This window comes from Pithys albifrons, chromosome 24 (assembly GCF_047495875.1).
Source record: "Pithys albifrons albifrons isolate INPA30051 chromosome 24, PitAlb_v1, whole genome shotgun sequence".
Classification (NCBI taxonomy): domain Eukaryota; kingdom Metazoa; phylum Chordata; class Aves; order Passeriformes; family Thamnophilidae; genus Pithys; species Pithys albifrons.
The window spans coordinates 6,953,581-6,981,522 of NC_092481.1; the positions used below are offsets into that span (position 1 = coordinate 6,953,581).

The window sequence follows — 27,942 nt, forward strand, 5'->3', positions numbered from 1 at the left end:
CCACAGAGATGGCTCCGTGGAGGTGTGTGGTGTTGTCCCCATGGCCGGAGGGGCAGGGAGGGACCCAGAGATGGCATCGCCTTCCTCCTCCTCCCCCGGCCTGGGAAAGATGCCACCTCTCCATGTCAGCACAAGCCCCTGGAGAGCGTGCAGACGTGTGTGTCCTCTTGCACGTGGGTGTGCGAGCGAGCCTTCCTCTGCCTAGAGCTGATGTTGCTCACTCCCAAGAAGCCACAGTGTTTTCTGCTGGGAGAGCTTTGCTGTTCCTTTCCCTGTGCATCCCCATTTTCCGGCATCGCCTCATCCCTCTCACCCATTAGTTCCATGTGTATCCAGGACAGCTCCAAGCTGCCCTTGCTGCTTGGCTGTGTGCCTCTGGATGTGCAGCTTTTATCTATGCCCTGATGCCACTGCCTGTCCCTGTTCCCTGCTCCCTCTGCCCTCTCCTTGCAGGATGATGGCACTGAGTTCATGCCAGCTCATCAGGGGGTCGGTGCTTTCCCAGGGCCGGGGTTACGTGGCCGTGAGTTTTGTGGCATCATTCAATGAGCAGGCGCCATAGGGCTCCCTGCCAGCGTCCTCGCAGGGGTGACGAACCAGGGGAGGCTTCCGAGAAGTGGAGAGCGATGAAATAATGCCTGAAGTGCTGCATCAGCAAAATCCCAGCAGCCTTGGAGAGGGTGCATGGAGGGTGGTTTGTAATGCTGGGAGAGAAGCAGTGAGATCACCCTCACCTCCTCTCCAGTGTGACGCTTGCTCTCTGAGGGATGGATCAAAAGCCCGGACAGTGTGGAATGAGACGTGTCCAGGATGGTGTTGCATGCACATGGCTGGTGTGTGTGGATCTTCTGGGATCCATGTTGTGGGAGACAGGGAGCTTTGGTCACTTTGAGGGATGCATAGAGGGGTGGGCACCCTACCTGCACTGGGAGCAGCAGGGCTGGAAGTGCTGATGGCTACGGATGTCCCTGGGAAAGGTGCTGAGTCTGGGGCACCAAAAAGTGAGCCCCAACAATGAAAGGAGCCTGGAGCTCTGAGTCTATGCCCTGGAGGGGCAGTGCAGCTCCTGCAGGAGCTGTGGGAGCCAGGTGAGCCTCCCTGTTCCTGCTGTGAAGGGAACAGTCGTCTCCTTTTGGGTTATTTTGGAGATTCTTGAGGCCCTATTTTCTCCTGTTGGCTCCATCCATCTCAATGGAGTTGGTCCCTTTAGATGGCCCCCGTTGGGATGTCACATTCCTGTAGACCCCATAACCACTGGTGCACTGAGGGATTTGCTCTCAGCCTGGGAGCAGGAGTTCATGCCGAGTGCTGCTGGGAATGATTAAGCTGTGAGCAGGTGGCTGTCCAGCTCAGCTGTTTGCCTTTGCAGAATGAAAGCCAGCAGGAATGATGTTTGCTTCCAACCTTACCTCAAACCATCCTATCCCTGCCCTCCACCTCCATATCCCACCACAAGGTGGTCCTGGGGGTCTTGTCCCACATCCCTCCCAGCTGGGGCAGCAGCTCTGCTGTGGGAAGGGAAGTCTTGGGTATTTCTAAGATATGACTCTAATTTTGGTGCCCAGACGTCTGCTGGAAAGGGGAACCTCTCTGTTCTTATCATCAGAGCTTCCTTTCCCTGGTTCCTCGGAGTTCTGATTTTACCAGTAATGGTGGAGGGAGGTTCAAGGTTCTCCCTTGTCTTTGCAGTGTCCAGCTGACCTTTGGCAGTGTGGGCAGCTCCTCTGTGAGAGATTTGCAGGCAAATATTGATCTGTGCTGCCCTCACAGTGCTGATCCAGGGGGTTGGTGCAGAACAGCCCCCCCAAGCTCTGGGTTGAACGAGGCCGCTCTGGTTAGTATGGTTTAAGCCAAGCTCAGGATCCCACTGTTCCCTGTGCAAATGGGGAGCAGCAATGGGGTACTTGGAACTAAAATCCCTATTTGCACAAACCCCTGTATTTGTGAGGTTGATTTTCCAGGGCCATGAGAGCATTACTTTCTTTGAGGTTGCATAGTCCCAATTTTTTCTGGTTTCTCCAGCCCTGGAGATGGGTGGTGATGCCAGAGGGCTGGCATGGGACCCTGCAGCCTTCCCCCTACTCCTCCCAGCAGGACTGTGGCCGCTTCGGGATGATGAAAGCCAGAAGGAAATGTTTAACATGGGGAATGTGCCCGCTGTGTCAGGAGCTGGCGGCACGTGGGCAGGGCTGGGCGTCGGGGCCCGGGTGGCGAAGGATCACCAGCTGTGCCCGCACACGCTCGGCAGGTGATTCACCTGCAGCAGGAGAGCACTGTGAGCTGAAGCGGCGCAGCCTGTCCCGCGGGGCTGCGCTGGGCAGCGGGGGAGCCGTGACCTGCCTCATTCCACCTTGTTTTTAATAGCCTGGCTCAGAAGGAACGTCATCTTTGTTCTTTCTTTCCCTTCCCAAGGCTCCTGGCGCCGCGGGCAGGGTGGAGCGATGCTCCGCGCCCCGCCAGGCCCTGCCCGTGCTTGCCGGGGTGCGCCGGCACAAAGGGGTGCGCCGGCACGTGCGGGTGCACTCGGCGGCCAGGGATGGGTCTTGCTGAGCTGTCTGTCTGTCTGTCTGCAGCTGCCTCTGCTGCAGTTTGCAAGGAGAGCCTGATGCTGCAGGTCTAGCCAAGGAGGGAAAGCCGTGGGGCAGGAGGGAATGAGCGTGGATGAATGTTGGTGGGGGGCATGTGCTCCGTCCCCTGGCTCAGAGTTAGGGCTGGAATGGGTTTGCTCCAGCCCTGTTGCCCCCTGTCCATCCCATCTGGACTTCTCACCCTGCGCCAGACTGGGACCTGCCCCTGGGAGCAGAGGATGGTGCTGTCTGTGGTTAACTTGGGCATCTTTGATCCGAAACCTGCAGTCTCCTTCTCCTCCTCAGTGATTCTCAGCCACTGCCATAAGTGACTGAGATTTGCCCTTAAAGCTCCTAGAAAGGAGGGAAAAACAAGAAAAGGAGAAAGGCATTGCTGAGGAAGCACAGCAGGAAACCTGGCTCCGGTCCTGCAGTCATGAGTTCCTGTGTGCTCAGCACTGCTGCTGGATAGGACCTTTGCTCTGCTTTGGGGCCAGGATGGGGTGACCCTGATGCCCATTTAGAGCAGAGAAGCCCCCCCAGGATCCCCCAGTCCACCCACAGTTGCTTCCATATCCAAGCAGGAACCAAGTGGTTCCTGCTACAGGTGATGGGGGGCTTTGGTGGGCTTGACTGAAAGGCACTGTGAAGTCAGAGCCTCAGAGTGATGCTGGTTCAGTGCTGCTGGGTGCCAGCTCTGCTCTGGCCACTGTCCCTAGTGCCATCCGGTGATGCCCGCTCCGGCGTTTCCACAGTGCCACCTGGCTGCCACCTCCTGGGGCTGGGACACACAGCCCTGGCCATAGTTCATGGGGCCTCGGGTGCCTCTTGGAGGCCACAGCACCCAGGGGATGAAGGAGCACCCCAGTGGCGTCACCCACCCCGTGCCAAGGTGCCTCCATCCCCTGGATGGTGCCGAGGAAGCGAGGGCTGTGCCCAGCTCCCATGTGCTGCTGCCCGGCAGCTTCCCTGGTCATATAAGGAGATGCCGGAGCCGGGAGCCGCGGCCGTGTCGCCTGAGCATTACTCACTGGGGAGGCACATGGAGGGGGGGGAGGAACTGCCCTGGACACCCAGAGCTTGGCCAGAGCCAGGGGTGACTCAGCTCCAGGCAGGAGCACGGCTGGAGCGAGGCAGGGTCTGGGGTCTGCATCTCCAGAGCTGCCCCGTGGGGTACCCCAAAACCCAGGCAGGGTGCTGGGGGGGGGTCACACCATTCTGGGTGATGCACAGGGCTGCAAAATGCTGCCCAGGGCACCCTCTGAAACAGGGGGTGCCCGGTGAGGTGGGGACCCCACCGTGGGAGGGCACGGCCTCTCCGCTCCCCAAATTCCTGCGCGGGCGGGAGATTCATGTCCTCTCCCCACCCCTTTCCTTTCTGGGCTAAGGCGGCGGTTGAAGCCGCCTTGCAAGGAACTAAAATGAGCTGTTTGTGTTTTGGGTGCTCAGGGTGGTTTCCATGGTAGGCAGTGGGGCAGCCTCATGTGCAGGGGGGCCAGGGGCTGCATCCGGGGGTGGGTGGTCCCCAGAGCCCTGATGAGTCACCCCGAAACCCGCCGTTGGCTCTTGACACCCCGATGTGCCACCTCCTGCATTATCACCTTCCTGCAGTGGCTTGTGCCCAGTGGGGAAAGGAAAGGGGGGTGATGGTGTTAAATGAAATGGGGAGGTCACAGGAATTCCCAGGGTGTCCTGGTGCAACCAGAGGATGTATAAAAATGTACATTTATGTACATAAATTCAGGAGTTGGACTCGATCCTTGTGGGTCCCTTTTAACTCAGGATTTTCTGTGGTTCTACAACATTATTTTTATATCTAAAGTTTATTTATATCTGTAAGTAAAGTATATATTTATAGATGATTGTATATATTTAAAGAGTTTCTTTAACCCAAAGCCTTGTCCAGCTGGAGCAGCTGGCACTGCTCAGTGCAGTTAATCAGCCCCTCCATCTGGGAAACACCCAGGAATCACAGGAGCCACTGAGCCCCCGTGGGTGCAGCTGGGATGAAGGGATGTGGGAAAGCAGGTCTTGCTTCCCAGACCCTTTTCTGCAGACACATCCCAGCTCCATCACATCACCAGCAGCCACCTGCCTTGCAGGGTGTTATTTGCCCCACTCGGGATGGACCACGGGCCCATTTATGGTGGCCTCGTGCCTGCTGGTGGGTCATTCCTCCTGCAGCCTTAACAGAAAGCAGACGGCCTTGGATGAAAACTATGCTGGGATATTTTTCATCCGGGCAGGGATGAAGCTCTGGAAAATACACTGCAACAGCGCCGAGCCCCGGGGTAACTTTGTATTTTTCATTGCCCATCTCGTTACCCCGAACAATGTTAGGAGGTCTCAGGGGTGCAGAACCCCCAGGGAATGATGCAGTCATTGGATCATGGAATGGTTTGGGTTAGAAAGGACTTTAAAGCTCATCTCATTCCAGCCTCCTGCCTCCAGTAGACCAGGTTGCTCCAAGCCCTGTCCAACCTGGCCTTGAACACTTCCAGGGATGGGCCACCCACAGCTTCTCTGGGCAATCTGTGTTGGGTTTTGGAACATTTCAGGCAATGTTTGTGTTTGTCAGGTTTTGCACGATATGGTTTTCTTGGTGAGCTGGACCAACTTGTGGCTGCAGAGTTTGGGGAGCTGCTCAGTTATAAATATGATATAAATATCTGTTGACACTTGGGTGGCAACCTGGACCTTGTGGGTTTTCCAGCTGTGGAGTGGGTGCTGCCAGATGGCATCTGGTGTGGTGCTGGCCCTGCATGAGGCTGGGACTCCTGGCTGGTAAGTAAATCCTAAGCTGGGATTCCTGGCTCTCCCATCAGTAAATCCTGAGCCAGGCTGATGTTCCACAGGTCTGCACTGTACCATCCTCACCTTAACAGCTTCCCCTTCGCCGCCAAGCGTCAGCAGAACAACCCTCTCTTGTCTGAGCCCCTTGGGGAAGGCAACAGCAAAAAATGAGCCTTTAATTCCATACAACTTTCTATCCAATAGCAAGTTTCTTCCTTTAGGAGCTGGTGGGGGAACGTGGTATGTTATGGGCTCTGAAATCAATCCAGGCTTTGTGGGAGCTTCCCCACCCAGTTTGTTTGTGGTCACAGCAGCCAAGGGGCTGGGGAGGCACCGGCTGCTCTCGGTTTCCCGGTGCCGTCCCTGTCCCGTTGCTGCCGGAAGCGGCTCCGAAAGAACTGAAACTCTGAGTAACACCCAACATGGTGCAAACCGTTAGTAAATAGAGTTGGGCTGCAAAGTCTCACTGTGCAGGGTGTGGGGTGGGGGGGAAGCAGGACACCCAGCTGTGGGAAAGGCTGGGAAGTGGGCAAACATCTCCTGTTAGAGCATCTTTTGGGGGTATTTCTCTATATGGGGGTGTCCTGGCAGTCAATCATTAATCTGGGCATCCAGGGAGGGTGATGGGAGTGTCCTTTGGGTACCAACTCCCAGAATCCCAAATTTTGTTGCTGTTGCTTTTGCCCCCTTGTTGGCCAGAAGGTTTCCTGTGAGCAGGCAGGTTCTGGGTCCAGCCCGGGGTACCAAGCCCCTGTGGGAGCCCCTGGAAGCACTGCCTGCATCTCCCAGCCACTGTCCCTCGGTGCCATCTTCCCTCGGTGTGTGGGCATCACCAGGCTCTCTGCTGGCAGGGGACACTGCCTACTGTCACCACTCATGGGGGGCCAAGGTTTTGTGCCGCTCCCAAGCCCCCCGTGAGGATGCAGGTGTTGTGGTGATGCTGACATGGCAGCTGGTCCCGCCGATATCCCCTCGCCGCGGCCGCCGGACCCGCCGCCGACCTTCCAGCGCGGCTGGGAATGGAAGTCGAGGAGATGACGTCTCTCCCCGCCGAGGGCGGGGGGGGGAACGAAGTTTGGCCGCGAGAACTCCGAGGAAAGATGTTTGAGCCGGCCTGACGCTCACTTTGTCCCTCTACCCGCCCCCTCTTGGAGCTCCCAAACCTCCCAGTCCCAGCGGCGCTGGTTGTCCCAAGCCCTGCCAGCTCCGGGGAGACACAGCCAGCTGCGGGCAGAGGCGCAGGCGGGAAGGTTTGGAAGTTTCCACAGGCAGCGACTCGGCCCCCATCCCCTCACCCTCCCGGCGATGCCGGACTCCGGCGGCTGCAGGAGAAAGAAACTCAGAGCCAGGCTCGGGCTAACGGGCCGGGAATAGGAGACGATGCCGCTGTCGGAGAGCTCCTATCTGCCGCCCGCCGCCTTTGTCCTGAGCCACGTCCTGGGCATCGCCGGCGTCCTGTACTGGCGCAGCCGGAGCAGGGAAGGTAGGGGCGTTCAGGGGGGGCCACGAGGGTCACTGATTGGGCCACCGATTGTTTTCCCTCCCTGTGGCAGCATCCGGGCAGGGACAGACATGGTTGTGGGATGGAGGGAGGAGGACGCTGCAATGGGGGTCCTCCTGGTGGCCTTGAGCCCTGTGTGTGTGTGGTGGGGGGGCTCAGAGGTTTTAGTGCCTGAATTTGGCCTTGCCACCCATTCCCAGCCCATTTGGGACTGGAAGTGGCTGGGATTAGGGGGGTTCTCGCTGAGGATGAGGCTGGTTTTGTCTGGCACAACCCCATGGCACATGGCTGGTTCTGTGTGCTGGTTCTGCTGCGGTGCAGGGGAGTGTCACTCGCAGCCCTCACAGTGACAGCAGCGTCAAGACACGGCCCTGGGAGCTCCTCCTGGCACTGGCACGGCCTCACCGAGCAGCTGGGGCTGACCCTGCCTCAGTTTCCCAAAATAGGGTTTGCACATGACTGCCTGAGGAGGGCGAGCATTCGTTACAGGGATGTGCGATAGCTCCAAGGCCCTGCACAAGGACTCGGTAGCTCCTTCTGCCTCCCAACCCTTTCCTCCTGGGATTTGTTTGTTTTGATTCCTCGCTCTCTTTTTCCAGCAGTGCTTGTTCTCGCCTGTGCCTCCGCAAGGGGCCTCTTCCCCCGCGGCCGTGACCGATTCCCTCTTTTCTTTCCCTTTTTCCATGCAAAGGGGCGGGACTGCACAGCCTGGGCCATGCAAAGGACTTTTCCCAAGATACTGCCTTGAGATTCACTTCTTTCTTTCTCCCTCTAAACTGTTGGGAGATGGAGATTGAGAGGGAATTGCACAAACACAGAATGCTCCCTGTCACCTACTAAACCCAAGCTTGCTGCAATTCCTCCTGCTGACCCGCAGTTCCTTGTCCATTTAATTAATCTCCGTGGCCAGGCAGTGTTGTCCAGGGATGTACTTGGCTCCATCCAGGGATCTTCTCAATGCTTCCCATCTTGACTATCTCTTCCCTGTGCCGACCTGCTGCTTTGCCCTTCTTGGAGGGGTCTATGCCCCCCAGATCCATCCCTTTTGGAAAAAATCCTAGGCAAGTATTGCAAGCAGCAAGTATATTCAATATCTTTTTCCTTCATCACTCCTTCCCAGAAAAGAGCAGGTAAAGCTCATCCATGGGCACAGCATCCTGGAAGACGAGGGTCATCTTGCAGCAAGTTCTTTGCCCTGTGGTGCTCACCCAGCTCTGCCAAGCATCCGCCCCACTCTCCTTTGCATCACCCCTTCTCAGGTGTCTCCCTCATTAAATATCCTGGGTGTTGGATAGTTTTCCACTGCAGGTATCTCTTGTGCATTCTTCCAGGCTGAATCAGGCTCCATTTCCTCTCCCTGGGTGAAAGGCTCTGTAAATCCCGCCTGGTTGGCTCTGTTGTCATGATGGATTATGTCAGCTCTCAAGTTGGCAGCCAGCATGTTTTAAATACCTCCTGCTCCTCAGCCAGCCAGGTTTTTTTGTGTATCCCCCATCTAACAGTACCAGGTTTAAAAAAAACCCTGTGTATCCCATTCTTTGCTTGTCCTGAAGTGAAAGCAATGGGTTTCAATGCTTAAAAATTTGATTTCTTGGCATTTTTAAGTAACCAACCCATCCTTCACCCCAAGGTTGTCTCACTGTTTAATGCCACTTTCACAATGAGTATAGGCTTGGAGACACCCTCAGGCTTGTCCAGAGCAGAGCCCTGTCTGAGATTTCTCATATTCCTTTGAATTTAGGAGGAATTAATGAGCAGGAGCAGAAAGTTTGGGAGCCACTTCCCAAGTTTATTCCAGGAGGCTGAAAGAGCCTGTAGGTGACACGAAACCCCTCAGATTCCCTCCTGAGGATGGCAGAGGGCCATCCCAAGGAGCACTGGGTGGTGCCAAGGCAGGGTTAGGATTAGGGATGGTGCCTGACCAGGCACCTTCTATCCTGCTGATTCCCAGGGCTTGGACCAGGCTCTGGCAGCAGCAGCCTGAGGCAGGAAGAGGCACATGGTGATGGAGTGTGAGAGGGAGCAAGGCCAATGATGATGGAGGAGAGATCTATGGGGGAGCAGCAGCAGCTCCTGGCCAGACGTGTTGGGAGCTGCTGGGGACAGGCAGGCTGCCAGGATGGAGGCTGCTGCAGGCAAACGGGACAGGAATTGTCTGTGCAGGGTGTTGTGGTGGTGCTGGGGGGGTTCTCTGGCACCCAGTGCCTGTGGGAGCCATCCCTGTGATGACAGCAAGTGCCTGGGGGCCCTGATGTCCAGCGGGACAGTGAGTAGGAGTTTTTCTTTCCATGCTCAGCTGATGCCACTGGGTTTGGAGCACTGGAAACCAGCTATGTGGCAGGATTGTTTTTCCTGTTCCCTCTCACTAGCTGGGTTCACTTGTGGGACCAACAGCAGAGAGAAGACCCCCAAACCCACCTTCCCCTTGTGTGGCCACCAACTCTCCTTGGTCCTTGCTGCTTCTGCCCCTCTGTGGGGGATTTGTGCTGCTGTGGTGGAGAGCAGACAATGTCCTGGTTGCTTTGGGATCCCCATTTTTGGGGATGAGGTGGGCTGAGCTCTGATGTGGAATCTGGGGAGAGGAGGCGGGGAGGGAATTAAACCACGTGTGCAGTCTCTGTTTGCCATTGATGTTCCCTGTGTCGCTGCCACCAGCCTTTGCTCCACACCCTGTGTGTGAGGGGACCTGAAGCTCTGCTGTTGTTTTGCCTGCTGCTGACTTGTCTTGAGAGTGGGACAGATTTCCTTTAGCCACTGTAACCTTCCCTCTGGCCATGCCCTGCCTGCCTCTGCTCACCATCCCTGGCTGGTGCCAGGGTGGTTCTTGGTGGCTGGGACCAGCAAACCTCTGCTGCACCAGGGAGGGGACAATCATGGGGGGATTGCAACAAGTTGTTTGTCAGGGTGACTCTGGAAAAGATTAGCCAGGGAGAGATAAGCTTGCAATGCCTTAATATTGTTAGTAAGCAGTAACCAGCATTATTATTAGCTCAGTCGATAGCGCGGGTGTGGGCTGGCGAGGTTTAATCTGGTTGGAGCCCAGGAACCACCCAACGGTGGGGAGACAGGGCAAAAAAAAGGAGGAAACCCCCCCATTTCTGCAGGAGATGGGAAGAGGGAGCTCACTGAGGAGCTGCTGGCCTGTGGGCAAGCCTGGGATCCAGCACTGGAGGTGCCTGGCTGCAGACTCTCCACGTGGGACTCGGTGATGTGCCTCTGTCCCCGCGTGCTCCGTGCGATGCTCAGGGACATGCTCCTGCCTTCCCAAGGCAGCACCCTGGCTCCCTTTGCCCTCCTGGCTGGGGCAGCAGCTGGCAGGAGGGCTGCAGGGGGATTATATTTAGAAGAAAAGGAAGAGAGGTGGTGATAAGGCCCCAGTTATCTCCCTGCGTGCCGAGCGGGGCTGTGGCCGTGTCCCGGCTCCAGCGCTTCGGACCTGGGACGTGATTTGGGCAGAAGCTGCAGGCGGGAGAGGGGAGAACAGCCTGGCATTGTCCCTCCAGTCCCTGGTGCAGTTAACTGGAAAACAAGACGAGAAAAAACAAGCCAAGAGCCGGCCAGCGGGCAGTGCCCAGCTCTGCGGGGCGAGCCTGTGCCCGCACCCCCAACCCACCGGCTGCAGGAGCTGCACCGCACTCGGCACCGCTTCTCCTCACGTGCTGGAGGGAGCAGCTCTGCCCTCCCATGCTGGGAGCCTTCCAAGCTGCTTTGCTGGCCATTGGGACCGTTGGTGAGGATTTTGTTGGCACAGAGCTGCCGTGCTGGCAGCACCCTGGGCTGGGAGCGCCCAGAGAAGCGCAAGGAGCAGGGGCAATGCGGGTGAAGCAGGCGCTGCCATCGTGGTGAGGTTTGCGGTGATGCCCCGGAGGAGGAACGGCTGGTGCCCGCACCGGGGGCACTGGGGATAGGAAGTGGTGTGGTGGGAGGAGCTGCGGCTGAGAGCTCACCCATCCACACCCACTGGGGCCGAGGTTGGCGAGTGGGTGGTGCTGCCAGAAGACCCTTCCCCAGGAGCTGGGAGGCAGCTGGTGCTTTGCCGGGACCCAGCGCTCCCCATCCCGCGCTGGGGCGATGGACAGGAGGCATCTTTCCGGGGAGAGGAGGCGTCTGAGCGCCTGCCTGGTGTGCCGGATGTGCTGCATCGGTTAGTACCCACCACCCTCCCCTGCCCAGCCCCTGGCTGCCCCCATGGCATAGATGGGATGTGGGGTATGAGCTTTATCCATCCCAGATTAATACCAGGTTGGGAAGGGACCCAACACTGCGACTCTGGAAGGTTCAGCTGAAGGAAAAGTCCCTAAAAACACGTGAGAGTGACACAGCTTCCTATGGCCGGCGGTGCCAGGCAGCAGCTCCGTGGCTCAGCCACACTGTCCTGGGAAGCCGAGGGCTGAGCCTGGCAGGATGGGAAGTGAGTGGATGTAGTTCAACCAACAGATAGTTTTTGGCACCTGGGTACGTGCCTTGGCCAGGGGATGGAGTGGGACATTGTGAAGTGACGTGTTGCCCTGTGCCACGTGTTTGACTGTGGTGCTTTCGGAAGGGGAAGCCGTGGGGTGGATGAGGAAGAGGAAGACTGTTGGATGGTGCTTTCCATGCTGTGTGGATGGAGACATTGGGAGGTTTTCTTGAGCGTCCCTGGGCTGTGCAGAGACCCCCAATGACCCCCCCATCCCAGGAAGTGGGATGTGGGGCTGTCCAGAAGGACACACAGCATGGATGGAGTGCTCTGGCTGAGAGATTCTGGTTTTCTCGCTTTTCTTGACTTTTGGCTTAAAACCAAAGCAAGGGGTGCTGCTTCCTGGTGGGCCCTGATATCAAAGGAGTCTCTTGGGGGAGCAGGCTTGTCCTTTCCGGAATATCACAGAGATCTCCTGGGCTGGATAGGACAGCACTTGGGAACGTGGGGTCGTGTGCCACGTGTTGGTGCTGAAGAACCTTTTCCTCCAAGGTGATGTGGTTAAACCCAGGTGATTCCATTGGATACAGGGCTGGCTGCCAGCATTGCCCTGAGCCCTCCTCACTGCCTGGGCATGGGGAGGTGGGAGCTGAGTGGAACCATCCTGCACCCTCTGGGATCCTCCACTGTGTGTGGCCCATCTTGTGTCCTCTCCTTTCACCTTCTTTGCCTTTGTTTTTCGTGTGATATTATTTTTTCCATGAAGCAAAAAGCCTTCCTAGAGCTCCCTCATTGCTGCTTGGCATCACCACAAATGTCCCATCCTGTCACTCCACCCCTGAGGAGGGGACCCCCTGGGGATGTCACCCACACTGTCACCCTGTTCCTCTGTCATTCAGAACTCCCAGTGTCTCGCCAGGGCTGAGCTGCAGGACAGAAATAAACATTAAATCCTGACAATCCAATGAACCAAAAATACAGGGACAGAATAAGCTGCTAATTGCACGCCCTGGCAGTGCCCAGCCAAGGCCTGTTACGGGACATCTGGGGGGTTTATGTAATACCTTAAAACCTTCCGGGGAGGGGGACACCCTCCTAAAGTTGGGGGGGCTCAGGCAACCCCCTCCCTCCCTGCGCTGCCTGCAGAGGGGACAAAGAGGCACAGCAGGGGCACATTTTGGACATCCAGTTGGTGTTGCCAGCTGGAGTTACACCTATCCCAGTCACCCATGCTGCAGTCATTAAATAACATTATTCTCACCAAACCCCAGTGTATTTTGTTCTAGCTCCCATTTCCCTGCCCGAGGGAGATGCTGGAGCCACGTGAACAGCCCTGTCCTGCACCAACCCCTGAATAAGCCGCCTCTGTTCCCGGTGCCCGCGCGGATCCGTCCTGGCACCGGCGGCGATCCCTCTGTCTCTTCCCCTCATTTCAAAGTCATTTGAGTTTCTGCATGAGAACCACTGACCAAGAGCTGCCTTTGTCTTCTTTTGACAGATGAACGGGACAGAGTCCAAAAGAAAACCTTCACTAAATGGGTCAATAAACACTTGATGAAGGTAAGAGTCGTGTATTTTGTTATAAAGCTGGTTAAATGACTGCCTGTCTGTCTGTTCCAGCTCAGGACTGGCAGATAATTGCCTTTTTAAGGTTTTCTAAAAATCTTTTGTGCCTGGGACTGTTTGATTTCAGTGTTCATGTGTGCTTACACTCAGAGCAGAGAGGGATATGCTGGAAATGTGCTGGAGCCTTTGGAGGGCACTGTAGCATCACCACACAGCCCTTTTATTACTTTTCCCTCCTGGGTAACTGGTCCTTGCTTAGCAAGAGGCTTGTGCATCCTCCCTCATGCCAGGGCAAAGGAGGTTCTCCCCTCACACCACCTTGCCAGTGAAAATGGCTTTTTTGTCTTTCAAAGGATGTTCCTGCATGTAGAGGAGCCCCAAAGTGTGCCAAGGGACATGTTTTTAAGCAGGATGAACAGGGCGCCATAAGGTCCCTCCTGCTTTTCTTGCTTAGTGGGTTTTAGTTAATTCTCAATTTGCCAAAAACAAAATCAAAAAAGAAAAGAAGGGAAAAAAATGGTTTGGATACAAGGTGTCCCAGCTGTGTTTTCCTGCCAGCTTTGCAAAGCTCTGTGCCAAGCTTTTGGCTGCTTTCTAAATCTTAGAAAGGAGGGAAAAACAGAAAAATCTCGAGGCTGCTGTGGGAAAACATCTGGGGATTTGCAGGGAAGTGAAAGCCCAGGAAGAGGTCTGGGTGTCTGGGGAAGAGCAGGAGCAGAGGCTGCACGTGGCCAGCCTGCTCCTGCAGGTGTACTGCTCGTGGAAACCTCCTCTGCTCCCAGGTGGAATCTGGGTGCTGTGTTTTGGGAGATGCTTTAGGAATGTGAGAAGTTAAACCACCGCCTCAGGAGGAGCTGCCCTTCCCACAGGGATCTGTGGGCAGTATTGTGGGATTACCTCGGGTACAGATGGTTTAACAGTTTGGTTTTGTGTGTAAAACTGGCAGCAGGTTCAGCCAGGTCATTTGGGAGAGGGGAGGCTGCTCTGCTTGGCCACAATTCTGGAATAACAGTTGTAAGTGGCCTGATGGCTTTTCCCTCCCCAGGTGCGCAAGCACATCAATGACCTCTACGAGGATTTACGGGATGGCCACAACCTCATCTCCCTCCTGGAAGTGCTGTCAGGAGTGAAGCTGGTGAGTCTCCAGGCAAGGGCAGGGATGCTGGAGCCCCCAAGTCCCCTCTGTCCTCCCCCTGCTCCTCTCCACTCCCAGCCATCAGCTGTCATTTCTTACACCATTTGTTTTCAAATGTCTGTCATTGTTTCTTTTACTATTATTACTATTATTATTTATTATTATAATTATTCTTTTTATTATTTATTTTCACTCAGAGCCCTGTCTCCCAGGCTGGTCTCTCGGATACCACCAAAGCATCTGTTTATGGTGCTGGGTAGAACCCCCTTTTTGCTAAGTCTTACACACCTTCATCTTCCAGTCCTGGCTCCATATTTAAACCATGGATAACAGCAGATTTGTCTAAGAACTGCTTCTGTGACTGCATGCCCAGCAGTTTAACTCAGATTTGACACTCCTGCTCTGTGCTCAGCTCCTGCACAAGCTGAGTTTGTAGCAGTCAATGGTGAAAACCTCTTCTCGTAGAGTCCCCCCTCCTTCTTCCTCCTCCTCCTTCTCAGACTGACACATTCCCTCAGCTCCAGGAAGATCCCGATTGCTGTAACAGCGTAGCACAGCAGGAAGTATTTTAGTTTTCCCCAAAAATAGGATCTGGGCAAAGATCTCCTACCTCCCTCTGTTATCCTCCAGAGATGCCAAATCAGGTTTTGTGGGGGCTGAAAAATTGGATCACACTACTCCTGATCCAGACAGCTTCCTGCTCTTCAGCTTCCAAACTCAGGAGGAAATTCCTGTGCTGGAGCCTGGGGTGTGCCAGAGACCCAGCCACCTTCATCCCCTGCTCTTTTGTTTCTCCTCATGCCTGGGTGTTGCATTTTGGTTTCCATGCTGTCTCCCTGTTGTGTCACCCTCCCGTGGCCGTCCCTCCCGTCCTCCTTAGCCCGTAGAGCCGCCAGCTGAGCGGAGCCTTCGCCTGGTGAGAGCGCCGGCCTGGTGCCGTGCAGGCAGCGAGGAGCGTGAGGAGGAAGATGATGATGATGAAGAAGTAGGTTGAGCCTGTCCTGGATGCAGCGTGTCCCTGGCAGACACTGGGGTGCCATCAGATAGTCCAGTGCAGCCCAGCGTTCCCCTCTCTCCGTGGTTTTGGATACAGCCCACTTGGGGTGGTTGCCCTGAGTGGGGTGTGTGGAGGGGAGGCTGCAGGTGGAGGTGCAGCCTCATTCCAGGGCTGTGTTCCCATGAGCTGGATTATCTGTGCGGGCACTGCAGTGTCTGCCTGCAGGCAGGGCACCCACCCACCTGCTGTGACAGCACGTGTGTCCCCACCACGGGGTGGGAGGGGACAGGGATGGGTCCCACACGCTGCTCAGCCCTCGGGACCACTGATGGCTGCTCACCTGGCACTGCATGGACAGGCTCTGGGCACAGGCACTTCCCAGGACACGGGGCACAACCCACAACCCCAGTGCATGTGAGTGGAGGTGGGAGCGAGGCAAGGGTCAGCCTGAGGGGACAGACCCCAAAACTTGCTCAGGTGTTGGAGAAGGTGTAATTTCAAGCCCCTGTGCTCTGTGTCAACTCCCTGAGGAATGCAGGAGAAGCTGGGGCTGTAGCACCTTCCTGATGGATCCCTGCAGCCCTGGACACATTCCCTTTGCAGAGACAGCTCTTTCCCTTGCAGGGACGACTCTTCCCTCCCCTTGCAGGGACAGCTCTTCCCTTCAGGCTAAGGAAGGAAGGTGACTCGGAGGACTTAGGGTGTCCTAACAGTTCAGAACATGGTGTCCCTGCCTGTGGCAGAGGGTTGGAGTTAAATGGTCTTTAAGATCTTTTCAAACCCAAACTTTCTGTGATTTTTTTGACATCCTGGTGACTCCTCATATTGAGGCTGGGATCAGGATTTGGGCATTAATCCTTCCACTCCTACTGATTCAAAGCAGGCCCGACATCCCACACCTTTTCCCTGGCCATGGCTCAGCCAACAGGTACCTCTGGAAATCCCTGACCTGCAGCAGCAACAGGCACTGTCCAGGGTGTCTCATTTTCCCCTTCCTGAGGGATTCAGAGATGGCACCTGGAGAAGCAACCCTGCCCATGTGCAGGAAGAGCCAAGCTGGGTCTGGAAGGGTTGATGCTGAATTTGGGGTTCCTCTGCCATCAGTGGAGACCCACAGCTGGTCCCTTTTTGCCTTCTTCCAGCAGGATTGTGCACAGCAATGGCTTTATTTGCTCCAGAATGATATAGAGCAGGGGGTGTGGGTGCACAGGGGTCACACCAGCATGCTGGCAGCTCCCAGGGGACCTGGGGCACCACTGTGCATGTGGGGGTGCTGCCAGCCCAGCCCTGTGAGCCTGACCTGAAGCTGCTGCCTCTCTCTTGCAGCCACGTGAGAAGGGGCGGATGCGCTTCCACCGGCTGCAGAACGTGCAGATTGCCCTGGATTTCTTGAAGCAGCGACAGGTAAGGGCTGATGGAGGTTCATCCACCAGAGCTGGGTGGTTTGTGGTTCTTTCTCCTGGCTGGGGCTTAGGAAGGGTGTCAAGAAGCTGATGCCCATGCTGGGGTGTGCCCATCTCTGCTGTGCTGGTGCTGTTTGATGATGGCTTTTGGGGGGCTTTTCCCCATGTGTGTTGTGCCTCTGAAATTCACCCATGCACATAAAAACTATTATGAAAATGGGGGACTAACTGCAGATCTGGAAAGGGGGTTGCACATGTCACCAACAGCCACTTCTGTGCCCTGAAAGCCTCTTTTAGGGCTCCTCAGCAGATCCTGGTGGGGAGGGTGGGCAGCTGTGGCTCATCAATGCCTTCCCAGCAGCTCTGGGGGAAATGTAGCTGCTGGTTCTGCTCAGCCCACACAGCCATGGCCTTGGTGCTGGCACAGCTGGATACCTCTGTGGCATCAGCCCTCTGGATGTAAGCATGGACTTACCCTTCAGTTTTTGGAGGATTGGCTCCCTCCACTGGGTTTTTGGGAGCTGCTGGCCCCACCGTGCCTGCGTAGCTGGCAGAGACCAGTCATGCTGCACACCCCTGGGCAGATCCTGCCCGGAGCAATGGGATGCATCCCGAGACTTGTTGGCTCTGCAGGTGAAACCCCTGCAGCCCTGGGGCCGGGTGTCCTGTTCTGCCTGTTGGGTCAGGTCTCCCCATTGTGATGCTCCCAGATATGCCAAGATGATGATGATGATAAATTGTACCAGTTCATGCTGAAGCAGAGACTTTTCTCTCTTGCTACTGGCCTGAGGGCACTGAATAAATTTGAGCACATTCCCTACTCCAGGGAGGGTGAGCTGCTTCCAACCCCCGCCTCTTCCTCCTCCCCAGCTCCCTGATAGAGACGTTTTGCCAAGGGCTCTGGGGAACTTGTTTCTCCACTTGGATGAAACAGCTTTTTCCTTTGAAGTGTGATGGATGGCCTGGTGGCCTTGCTGGGATGTCTTACCCCAGACACTCCTGCCAGAGGCTGATTATGGGGTCCCGTTGAGTGGTCGGGAGCAGGGACTCCCCCAGGGGAGAAGAGTGAGGGCAATGCCTTCATTAGGGCTGATTGATTAGAGCTTGGTTTTGAGCCCAGGATGGAGTTAAACCTTGGTCATCCCCTTTCACCCATGATATGTGGGCTGTAGCTGCTCAATTATGCACCAGTGCTCGGGGCTCTGGGGACGCTGTTCTGTGAGCTGAAGTAAAGCCATTAAGTGCTGGGAAAGCACTTTTGGATGGAGAGTGCTGGAAACATGGAAAAATCCTTCCTGAGCCAGGAAGCCTTGCTGCCTCCTTGAGAAGCACTGGAGTGTTGTGTGCCCACTCCCCAGGGAGGGCTTGGGGTGGTCCTGGGGACAGACAGTGTGGTGGGGGACATGTCCCCCTGCCCTCAGGGTGAGACTGGTGGGCATCTGTGACCCTGTTGTGCCTTTTTCAGGTGAAACTGGTGAATATTCGCAACGATGACATCACAGATGGCAACCCCAAGCTCACCCTGGGGCTCATATGGACCATCATCCTCCACTTCCAGGTAGGTGCTGGAGGTTTCTTACTGGGGGACGCGGGGTGGACGGCAGGAGTGTGTTGTCTCTGCAGAGTGGCAGCATCTGTGTGGCAGTGATGGGTCTGGAGGGTCAGCACACATTGCAGTGTCATGGAGACTGTGTCAGAGAATAGCAACACCCTTTGCTCATCATTTACATACTGAAATAATTAACAGTGGCCTCCTGGTTGGCTCTGGGGTTGTTGGCAGTAGCTGTTTGCTCAGCTGGAGGCTCTGGAGAAGAGCAAATTCAGAAGGGGCCTCAGGGCTGTTATCCCGAGTCATTCCTGGCCCTTTGGGTGGTCGGTACAGCCACAGGACTTTTCACTGGGATGGAATGTGTCAGCTGTGTGACAGTGGTTCACGACAGGGACAGGAGAAGCTCCCTGATCTGGGACTGTCTCCAGCAATTGTGTGCTAGAGATGCTTTTGGAAAAGAGGGTTTTGGGGTTTTAATAGTCTCAAATTATCTGGCTGTAGCTTTGATGCCCCTGGGGGGGTGATGTGTGGCCCTCATTGCCCCCAGTAAGTTGGCATGTGGGGCTTGCTGATTGGTGCTGCTGTCAGCAGCTTGTGGCCATGTGGCTTTAGCTCTGGGGTCATCTCCACGGTGGGACCGAGTCCATGGGAGCTGCTGTGTCCCAGCTCCCTGCTGTATCCCCATGGCATCCTTCAGACAGGACTAGTGCTGGCTTTGAGACTGAAGAGGAAGGTTATATTTTGTGGAGGATGGGCAGTGCCTCAGGAAGAGGCTTTTGGGAGGAGCATGGGGATAAGCTGGGTGTAAGGCTGCTGACGAGGCGCTCTGGCGCTGGGAAGCTGCCGGGGTCGAGCAGGCTCTGGATGCTGATGAGTCACCGTCATCTCCACTGGGGCCCTGGTTGTGGCATCTTGTCCCCACTGTCCTCGTGGTCACCCTGCCCCGGTGCATCCTCTGCTGCAGCAGACCGTGGAGAGGACATAGGGAAATCCTGGGTCCCCTCCATGCCTGGCTGGGAGGGGATGTTGCCACTCTGCCATGGGGGACAGAGCAGGTGACACAGGGAGCAGGGCTGGTGCCACCGAGCCTGCGCGTCCTCTCCCGGCCTGCGCTAACGGGATTTTTTCTGGGGTTGTAGCTCCATTGTGAACCTCTTAATCTCCCGTGTCCTGGTGCTGCTGCCTGGGGGCAGGCGGCTGGGAGAACCGGGAGGGGTTTGGGGTGGGATGGTGCTGCTGCAGAGCCCAGGCATCGCCTGCTCTGCAGAGAGCTGGAGCGGTGAAGTTGAGGGGGGTGCCCCTGTGCCCTGGGGGCTTCCCTGTGCCCTGGGAGCTCTTGCGGTCACTGGTTTCCCTTAGTCATCTTCTGGGTTGCTCCTCCTTGAGCGTTTCCTCACTGAGTGTTTTCCTGCTTGCTGGGGCTGGGCTCAGTCTCCCCCCATCTTTATGTTTAATGTTCCCCAATTTTTGTCACTGCCCCACTTTGGGTGCTGGCCCACTTTGGTTACGCTGCTCTGATCCCTCTGAGCTGGCACGCAGAGTTGGGATGCTCTGTGCTCCTCAAATCCCTGCCCTGGGCAGCATTTGGGGCAGAAGCTGCAGGAGAGAGGCAAGACTGGTGCCGGAGCAGGATGGGGAACATCTTTCTGATGTTCCTGTTGAGACCCTCCAACTGCAGCTCCCTGAAGCAATGTCATGTCCCCAGGGCAACTTGGGCTGTCCATCTGTGCCCCAAACTGGGTGAGCATGGTAGGAGTGTGAGCTGGTCTTCTGGGGCTCTTGGAATTAAGAATTAAGCAGCAGACCTCTCGAACTGGAGAGAAACACCCCTGCGGAGCTGGTTGCTGTGCATGCAGAGTCACTCGCTGACTCCTCCCTGCTTTTTTTTTCCCTGTTTCTCTCCCACCCCTTCCTTTATTCTACCTTTGCCAACCTTCCTTGGGTTTTGTGTTTTATCCCCCTTTTCCCCACCCTCTCCCACTCCCCTCCTCGCTCCGCTGCCTGATTCCTGCTCCCTGTTTGTGTTGGCGAGGGCCGTGCTCCAATTACCTCATATTTGGAGAGAAGGGCGCCGCAGCCAATCCCCGCTCCCTCTGCTTTTAGGTCAAGTGATTTCTGAACTGCAGTGAGATGCTTTGAATTTGTCTCCTCGCAGCGCCCAGGCTGTAAGATGGCTGTCTGGAGCGGCGGTGGCGGCAGGGCTGGCGGGAGGGACGGCAGCGAGGGGCACTCGGTGCAGCGCTGCACGCCGGGCGCTTGATCCGATGCAGCCCGGCTTGGGATTTGTCCGGGAGCCGGCGACTCGCTCAGCTGCGGTACTGCCGGCACTGAGGAGGAGCAGGAGATGGGGAATTCGCTGGGCTGCGTTAAAGAGCAGAAGGAAAAAGCTGTGGGAAAGGCACCGCTGTCTCCCAAAAAAAGGGTCCGCTTCAAACGGAGACGGAGAGGGAAGAGGAGAGCGATGCTGGAGGCAGCCCCGCAGGAGGAGCCCCGGGCGCTGGAGGCGGCTGAGGATGAGGAGGTGCCCAAGTTGAAGGCAGCCCCCCGGCAGGAGGGAGGAGAGGAGCCCCGCGTTGCGGACCCCGACCCGTCAGCGCTGCACCCCGGGATCATCGTGCAGGTGAAGGAGCGCTTCCAGGGGGAGGTGCAGAAGGCTCGCCTGGTGCTGGAGCCGCAGCGGCCGGGTGTGGCGGGAGCTCCCCGCGAGGAAGGCACCACCGTCATCGCCCGCCTGCTGGAGAACCCGGCCGAGAAGGACTGCGAGAAGGCGGTGAGCCGGCTGGTCGAGCTGCAGAGGAGCGGCAGCTGCCGCGCTGTGCTGCTGCCCCTGCGCGGGGGCACCGGTGGCCACACGGAGGGACTCCTGGCCCCGGCCAGCGCCGTGCCCAGCGAGGAGCCAGCGAAAAACTGGGAGCCGAGGGCTGGCAGTGCCCAAGATGCCTGGGGGAAAGGAGGCAGTGATGATCCCAGCTCCAGCACCGCATGGACCTGCTCCTCCGCAGCAGAGCCGGGCACCGTTTCGGAGCTCTCTACGCCGTCCCCCATGGTGGACCAGCTGGAAAACCCCAGCGTGGGGAGAACCTCAGGGTTGCCATCGTCTCAGTCTGGGGAGGGAGATGGGCATGGACCGCCAGCTTCCCGCAGCCCATCCTCCCTCAGTGCAGCCCAGAGCTCCTCGGGCTATGGCAGCGACCCGGCACACCAGCCAGCCAAGGGCACAGGAGCTGGTGGGACCACGGTGTCACCCTCTGATGGTGGCCACAGGCTTGCTGCAGAGGGCTGGGATTGGAGGGGGAGCTCGGGGACAGCTGGAGCAATGGTCAGTGTCTGCGTGCACCCTCACCCCCTTTTTGGAGTGGGGTGGGGGAACTGGTTCAGTGGACCCCAGATCCTGGTAGCCCCTGGGGATGGTCATGCCAGCAAGGGGCAACCTGATGCTGGGCATGGGTAGGAGGATGCTGGTGCAGAAAGCTCCCAAAGCACTTTCCCTTCTAGCCCTGTCCCATCTTCTGCTCCTGGCACGGGCAGACTGAGAGCAGCAGTCACTGCTGGGTGCGGCTGGCGCTCACACAGGGTCTCAGTGCCATTGCTGTCACCTGTGACACATGTGCCCTCAGGGCTGCTGGGTCTGGTGTGAGTTTGTGGTGTCCCCTTCCTGCTGCCTGTGCTCAGCTCCTGGGTGGGTGGCAGTGGATAAATGTAGAGATGTAGGGGTCTGCCTACTCCAAGGGGTCTCTAAGAGGAAGAGAAGGGGATGATACTGTGTTTTGGAGCTTGTTGCTATTTGTAGGTCACTCTTTGGGATGACAGGGCAGGCAACAGTGCCCTTGGGTTTGGCCAAGCTCTGCACCCCCCAAGGCAAGTGTGTGGTTTGAGGGGCTGTGGCTCCCAATACCCGTACTGGGTTGGGACCAGTGTCACAGGCACCATTTGGCCTTCAGCATCCTGCCACCAGTTGCTTGATGCATGAGGCTGCTGTTGGAAGGGTTTGGCCCCAGGTCCTGTGAGCTTCCACTCTCTTTTTTCGCTGGTACCTCCCTAAATCTTTGTCCTGTCACAGACATGTGAAGAAAGGAGGGTGGAGCTGGTGCCGCATCCTGCACCTCTGTAGGCGCATCCCTAGGAGAGTCTCCTGCAAGGATGCTCTCGGGGAAAAGGCCTAGTGGTTGGAGAACCCCAGTGCTGTGTCAGTGGTTAAAAATAAAGGATTGGTCAGAACTGAGTGCTGTGAGGTGCTCCCCAATGGGCAGCAGTGCTGGAGAGCCTGGGTGGAGCACAGCTGATGGATGGGTTCACAGAAGGGTTCATTCTGCTCTTAATTAAGAGCTGTCAGGTATTTAATAATGGGGTGCTGAGCAGATGGAGGTTTGTGGGTCTCTTCTTGCTCCCTGCAGACATGAAGGGTCCCATCCTGCATCCTGCTGCTCACCCAGCACATCACCCTATCCATCCTGGCTCTGCCGCCAAGTGCCAGCTCCCAAGTTCCCTAAGGAAACCCAGCCCTGGGGCTGGAGGAGTTAAAGGCAGTGCTGGAGGTGTGGCAGCAGCTGACAAAGAGCAGTTTTATGTGTGATGAGCATATCAGGCTTGGGAGAGGGAGGTGAGCTGCAGCATACCAATTACACGGGCAGCATCCGCCCCGCCGGCGGGAGAGATGGATAATCCTGCAGGTCCCTGTCTTCTGCCTGCAAAGGGATGTCTGACAGCTGGGCCCTGTGCAATGCCTGCACCCAGCTGGGTGTGTTTTGAGGAGGAATAAAGCAACTGGGTGTTTTCAGGGCAGCGGGTGGGGCTGGGTCCTGGCACACCTTCTCCCTGCAGTGCCGGGAGGAGGAATCCAAGGAGCAAACAGCCTGCATTGCCTTTCCACAGGCACCTCGGAAAATCTGAGCAGCTCACATCCTCCCCTTTGTCTGCCCCTTAATTAAGGGGAGGTAATTGTACTAATTGGGGAGCTGGAGGCTGGGAGGGCGAGGAGGAAGCTGTGCCAATCAGAAATATGCTGGCATGCGGAGACACGTGCGTGGTGTCACGTGCCAGTCTGGGATTCGCAGCCAGTTCTGTGCGTCTGTCTGAGGGGTCTGTGACTGTCAGTCTCTTTTGTTGGGGAAGTGGGTCATGGCACCCCTGGCACCCACCTCTGTGGGCACAGCAAGGCAGAGAGGGGATGTGAGAGCCTCCTCCCCATCCATCCCTTTCCCACCGGGATGGAGCCGGTGGCCCTGCTCTGTAGCTGGAGGTCAGGGAGAGATGTCCTCTCCGAGTGCTGTTTCCCACTTCTTAAGGTGGTGTTTTTTACAGCAGGATGCTTGAGGTGTGCCCCTGCCACACCTGCAGCCCTGGCAAGGGATGGTGTCAGTGGTCCCTTCTTGGGTGCTCCCTTGCTGCCCACCATGGGTGCTGTTGGATGGGAACCTCGGGTGTCTGAGGGTGCTGTGGCTCCTTGTGGTGGGTGCTGGGCAGGAGGAGGAGATGTACAGGAGCATTGCTGTTGGCACAGCATGTTTGGGGCGGGAAGGGACCTGACTGGGGCCTCCTCTCTCCAGGACATTACGTTCCTGGTGAGGTGTGTTCCAAGCCCTGGCTGGCGGGGATGAGGATGGTGTAGAGGAGCAGCTCCAGTGCTTGTAGGAAGCTGGGATGATGCCTGGTGATGGCAGGTCCTGTTCTGGCTGGCTTGGGCTGCATGGCCAAGCAGTATCTCGTGCCTCTGTGAAGTGGGGTTGGCAAATATCTGGCTCTGCCTCCCTCACCTCTGGGTCTCCAACCTGCCCAAACCATGCCACATCCCAGCACCCTCCTGCAGGTCCAGTGGTCCATTCCCAAATTTGTTATCCTTCTACCCCACGGTGAGCCGGAGTTTCTTCCTGCCCTTCCTGGCAGCTGCCAGGTCTGGAGCAAGTTCACAGAAACTGGATGTGCCTGGTGGAGCCTGTCCTGCTCCTGCATCATCCCATGGCTGTGCCACTTCCTTGCAGATCTCCGACATTTACATCAGCGGGGAACTGGGAGATATGTCAGCCAAGGAGAAGCTGCTTCTGTGGACACAAAAGGTGACAGCAGGTTACATTGGGGTGAAGTGCACCAACTTCTCCTCGTGCTGGAGCGATGGGAAGATGTTCAACGCACTCATCCACAGATACAGGTAGGCAGGAAGGAGCAGTGGAGAATGTCATGTGGGTGGGAGGAGGGATGAGGATCTCCTGGGGGGTCCCTGCCCACCACTGTGGTCAGTGATGGTCTGGAGAACTTGAAGATGTGGGTGAGGCTTGCAGGGAGCAATGTCTTTTTTACCTAGAATTATCTCGTCTTCCAGGTAGCTGGGGGGTGGATGCTTGGAATGAGCAGCAAATACATCAGTTTGCAAGAAAAAGCATCTTAATGAGGCTGGGGAGAGAGGCAAAAAAGAAAAGCTTTTAAACTCTTGAGTGCTGCACTGGTTATATGTCAGTGCTGCCCTTTAGTTTTCCATGAATAGCAGCATTTCCATCCATGCTTTTATCCAAACATCTCAGAGCTTTCCTGAGCAGCATTTAAACCTCTCACAGTTCCCTGAGGGACAGCACAGCCCTAACACCCCTGCCTTGCTCAGTGTGGGCAGTGAGTCAGAGGCAGGACTGGTTTCTGCCTTGGCTCCTGGGTCAATGGGACCAAGAAGTTCTTCGCAGCCTGAACAAAGGGGATGAGCTGAGGGGGTGCTGCAGCCCAGGTCACCTCAAAGAGCCACCACCCGTGGCAGCAATGTCTGTCCAGGATGCTCTGCCCTGGGCACCTCATGCTGTATGCCAACCTTGTGACTCTGGTGCATGTCTTGCAGGCCAGACCTGGTGGACATGGAGAGGGTGCAGATCCAGAGTAACCGGGAGAACCTGGAGCAGGCGTTTGAGATCGCCGAGCGCCTGGGGGTCACGCGGCTGCTGGACGCCGAAGGTGGGAGCGCCGGGGATGTGGCTGGTGCAGGGAAATGCCAGCCTTTCCACCCACTCCCATTCCTCACTGCCTTTCTGCTTCCCTCTTGCCAGATGTGGATGTCCCCTCTCCAGATGAGAAGTCTGTGATAACTTACGTGTCTTCAATCTATGATGCCTTTCCCAAAGTCCCCGAGGGAGGAGAAGGGATCAGTGCTATCGTAAGTATTGCTGTGGTTTGGGAGGCTGGGAAGGTGATTTGAAAGGCAGGTGCTTGGTGTGGGAAAGGCTCAGAGGTTCTCTGTTCCCTGTAGCAGATGGCTGATGGGTGGGAGAGGTTCGAGGGGAGGATGGAGGTACCCATTAGCATGTCTGCCCTGTGACCTACTGGTCTGCCTGTAGGACTGTGATATTCTCCAAGCTCTGCAGGTTTCACCATGGGTTTTGAGCTCATGGGGAAGCCGAGCTGGCATCCAGATCCTCCTCTTCCTTGTACCTGGGTTGGCATCACAGCAGGGAGGTGCTGGCAAATGACCCACCCTGTAGCTTGACCATGGCACCTCAGTTCCCTCTGTACTCTGCTGGGCTTTCCTTGTTCCCCATGGAGACTTGCCCACCAGCACTGCTCTGCAAAGACACTCTCACCCTGCAGGAGGTGGATTCGAGGTGGCTGGAATACCAGACCCATGTGGAGTCCCTCATCTCATGGATCAAGCAGCACACGATACTCATGTCAGACAAATCCTTCCCCCAGAACCCTGTAGAGCTAAAGGTAGGTCCTGGATAAGATCCATCCTCAGTGTCCTGTGTGTTTTGTGCTAAGAGAAGGGTGCTGGCGTTTCCCAGGGTGGTTCCTGATGAGCTTTTCTCATTCCAGGCACTTTATAACCAGTACATACACTTCAAGGAAACTGAAATCCCAGCAAAAGAGCAGGAAAAAGGAAGGATAGAGGAGCTCTACAAACTGTTAGAGGTAAGGATCATCATGGCTACCTGGAGGCTTGTAGGTGGGAGTGTTGTGCTTTCAGCAAGACTCAAGTGTGCTCACTTCAGGTTTGCTTTGGAATGAAGAAGTGGGAATAACCCTCAGGGTAAATGACGTACTGAACAGCAAACTGTGGGAGCAGAGGCAGAGCTGGTGCCTTTTAAGCCCCTTTCCTTGCTGTAATCCACAGCCAGCTGAAGGAAGAGGTGGGAAATGCCAATCTGTTGATATTTTTCCCAGGTATGGATTGAATTTGGGCGCATCAAGTTGCCTCAGGGCTACCACCCCAATGATGTGGAGGAGGAGTGGGGCAAGCTCATCATAGAGATGCTGGAGCGCGAGAAGCTGCTGCGGCCGGCGGTGGAGAGGTCAGTGCTGTGCCTGTGGGAGGGATGTCTCCTGCTCCCCTGGCCAGGGTGGCATCACCCCAAGCCTCTCTTTCATCTCCCTCTGTCATTCCAGGCTGGAATTGCTGCTACAAATCGCTAACAAAATCCAGAATGGTGCTCTGAGCTGTGAAGAAAAACTCACTCTGGCAAAGAACACGCTACAGGCTGTGAGTGAGGGGATGCTATTTCCTGCTCCTAATTTCCATTATTTCTTTGTGTTCCTACTTTTCTTTTGTACATATCTCTTCACCTCTCTTCTGCCTGGGCTCCTGCTTTCCCCTAGACAATTTTCCTTTCTCTTGTGCCCTTGAGCCTATCCCAGGGGGAGCAAAAGTGGGGATTGTGGATACCTGGTGAACTGTGGTTGTTGTAGCAGATTTTGGGGCAGAGTGGCCAGGGAGTGGTCTTGCCTTCTGGGTATGAAACTTTTGAGGCTGAACATCTGCAGTGGTGCTGCTGTGGAGGAGAACAGCACTTCTGGGAAAGCTTGTTGTATAATGAAGCTTAAACCCCCCAAAATGTGTTTTATATGCCTTAAAGACCATCAGGAAGGACTCAGTGGCAGACCCTCAGTAGGGAGGAGGTTTCTGAAGTGGTTTTTTTTGCTCTGGAAGAAAGAGATGTTGTTTGAAAGGCTTGGGAGCTAAAAGTGATGGTCCCATCTATCCCTAGAAGCTTTCAGTTCATCTGCAGTTTTTCTAAAGGGGATGTCCTGGGTGGGATGTGAGGGATGAGTTCATGTTCTGTTAAAGTTAAGCCTGTGGATCTAAAGGTTTTTTCTGTCTCAGAGCTGGTGCTGGGCTGCTGTTGTGTTCTCCCTGCCTCTCCCGGGCTGAGGGGACCCAGCCCTCAGTGTCCTCTCTCCTGGTGCAGGATGCTGCTCACCTGGAGTCGGGCCAGCCGGTGCAGTACGAGTCCGACGTAGTCATGTACCTGCAGGAGTGCGAGGGGCTCATCCGCCAGCTCCAGGTGGATGTGCAGATCCTGCGGGATGAGAACTACTACCAGCTGGAGGAGCTGGTGTTCAGGTGAGAGGGGCTGTGTCTGAGATGGAGAAACATAGTCAGGAGCTGCACGGAGCTCCTCTGCTCTGCTTTGTGTGTGTATCTCCTTACCCATTCCTTGCTTGCTCACCCAGGATCATGCGGCTGCAGGACGAGCTGGTGACACTGAGGCTGGAGTGCACTAACCTGTACAGGAAAGGCCACTTCTCCACCCTGGAGCTCGTGCCCACGTCCACACTGAGCACAACACACTTGAAGGGCGAGTCCCTGACCAAGGGTCTGCACACCTCCTCAGCCTCCTGGTTCAGGAAGCCCATGACTAGGACAGAGCTGGTGGCCATCTCCTCGTCTGAAGATGAAGGCAGCCTCCGGTTCGTGTACGAGCTGCTGGCCTGGGTGGAAGAGATGCAGGTGAGTGCTGAGCCAAATCTCCTGTGGGAAGGCAGGAAGCTGCTCTGGGCTTTTTCCTGCCTTTATCTATGAATCATTTCTTTGGTGGTCCAGCATTTCCGGAGAGCTCTGACACTTTCAACTTGAGATGGGTTTTCCTTCTTGTGGTCCTGCTGATCAGTGGGTACCAGAGGAGCCTTTCAAAGCTGGAAGCCAATCTGTACTGATGGAGTCAATTGGTCTTATGTGGGTGTGAAACTTGTGCAGGCTGTCCCAGAAACCATCCAGTGTTGGAGCACTGGCTTAGGGTCTTCTGCCAGGACTGGATAGTGTTCATTCCCTCTGGAGTGACCTGG

General features: G+C 56.2%; 1 protein-coding gene across 11 annotated transcripts in view; it reads left to right on the forward strand.

The window, feature by feature from the left end:
- The window catches only part of MACF1 (microtubule actin crosslinking factor 1), a 137,689-nt gene that overhangs the window by 21,308 nt on the left and 88,439 nt on the right, over positions 1-27,942 (forward strand). For 10 of the 11 annotated variants that reach the window (XM_071576855.1, XM_071576858.1, XM_071576850.1 and 7 more), the window contains 13 exons: positions 12,759-12,820; positions 13,872-13,961; positions 16,285-16,362; positions 17,827-17,919; positions 23,889-24,055; positions 24,728-24,840; positions 24,933-25,039; positions 25,471-25,590; positions 25,696-25,791; positions 26,044-26,171; positions 26,266-26,359; positions 27,066-27,220; positions 27,331-27,607. In XM_071576855.1, coding sequence (XP_071432956.1) covers positions 12,759-12,820; positions 13,872-13,961; positions 16,285-16,362; positions 17,827-17,919; positions 23,889-24,055; positions 24,728-24,840; positions 24,933-25,039; positions 25,471-25,590; positions 25,696-25,791; positions 26,044-26,171; positions 26,266-26,359; positions 27,066-27,220; positions 27,331-27,607 — 1,580 coding nt within the window. Of the gene's footprint in view, positions 1-6,725; positions 6,844-12,758; positions 12,821-13,871; positions 13,962-16,284; positions 16,363-17,826; positions 17,920-23,888; positions 24,056-24,727; positions 24,841-24,932; positions 25,040-25,470; positions 25,591-25,695; positions 25,792-26,043; positions 26,172-26,265; positions 26,360-27,065; positions 27,221-27,330; positions 27,608-27,942 lie in introns of those variants that run through there. The other variant, XM_071576853.1, reaches the window with a different exon arrangement.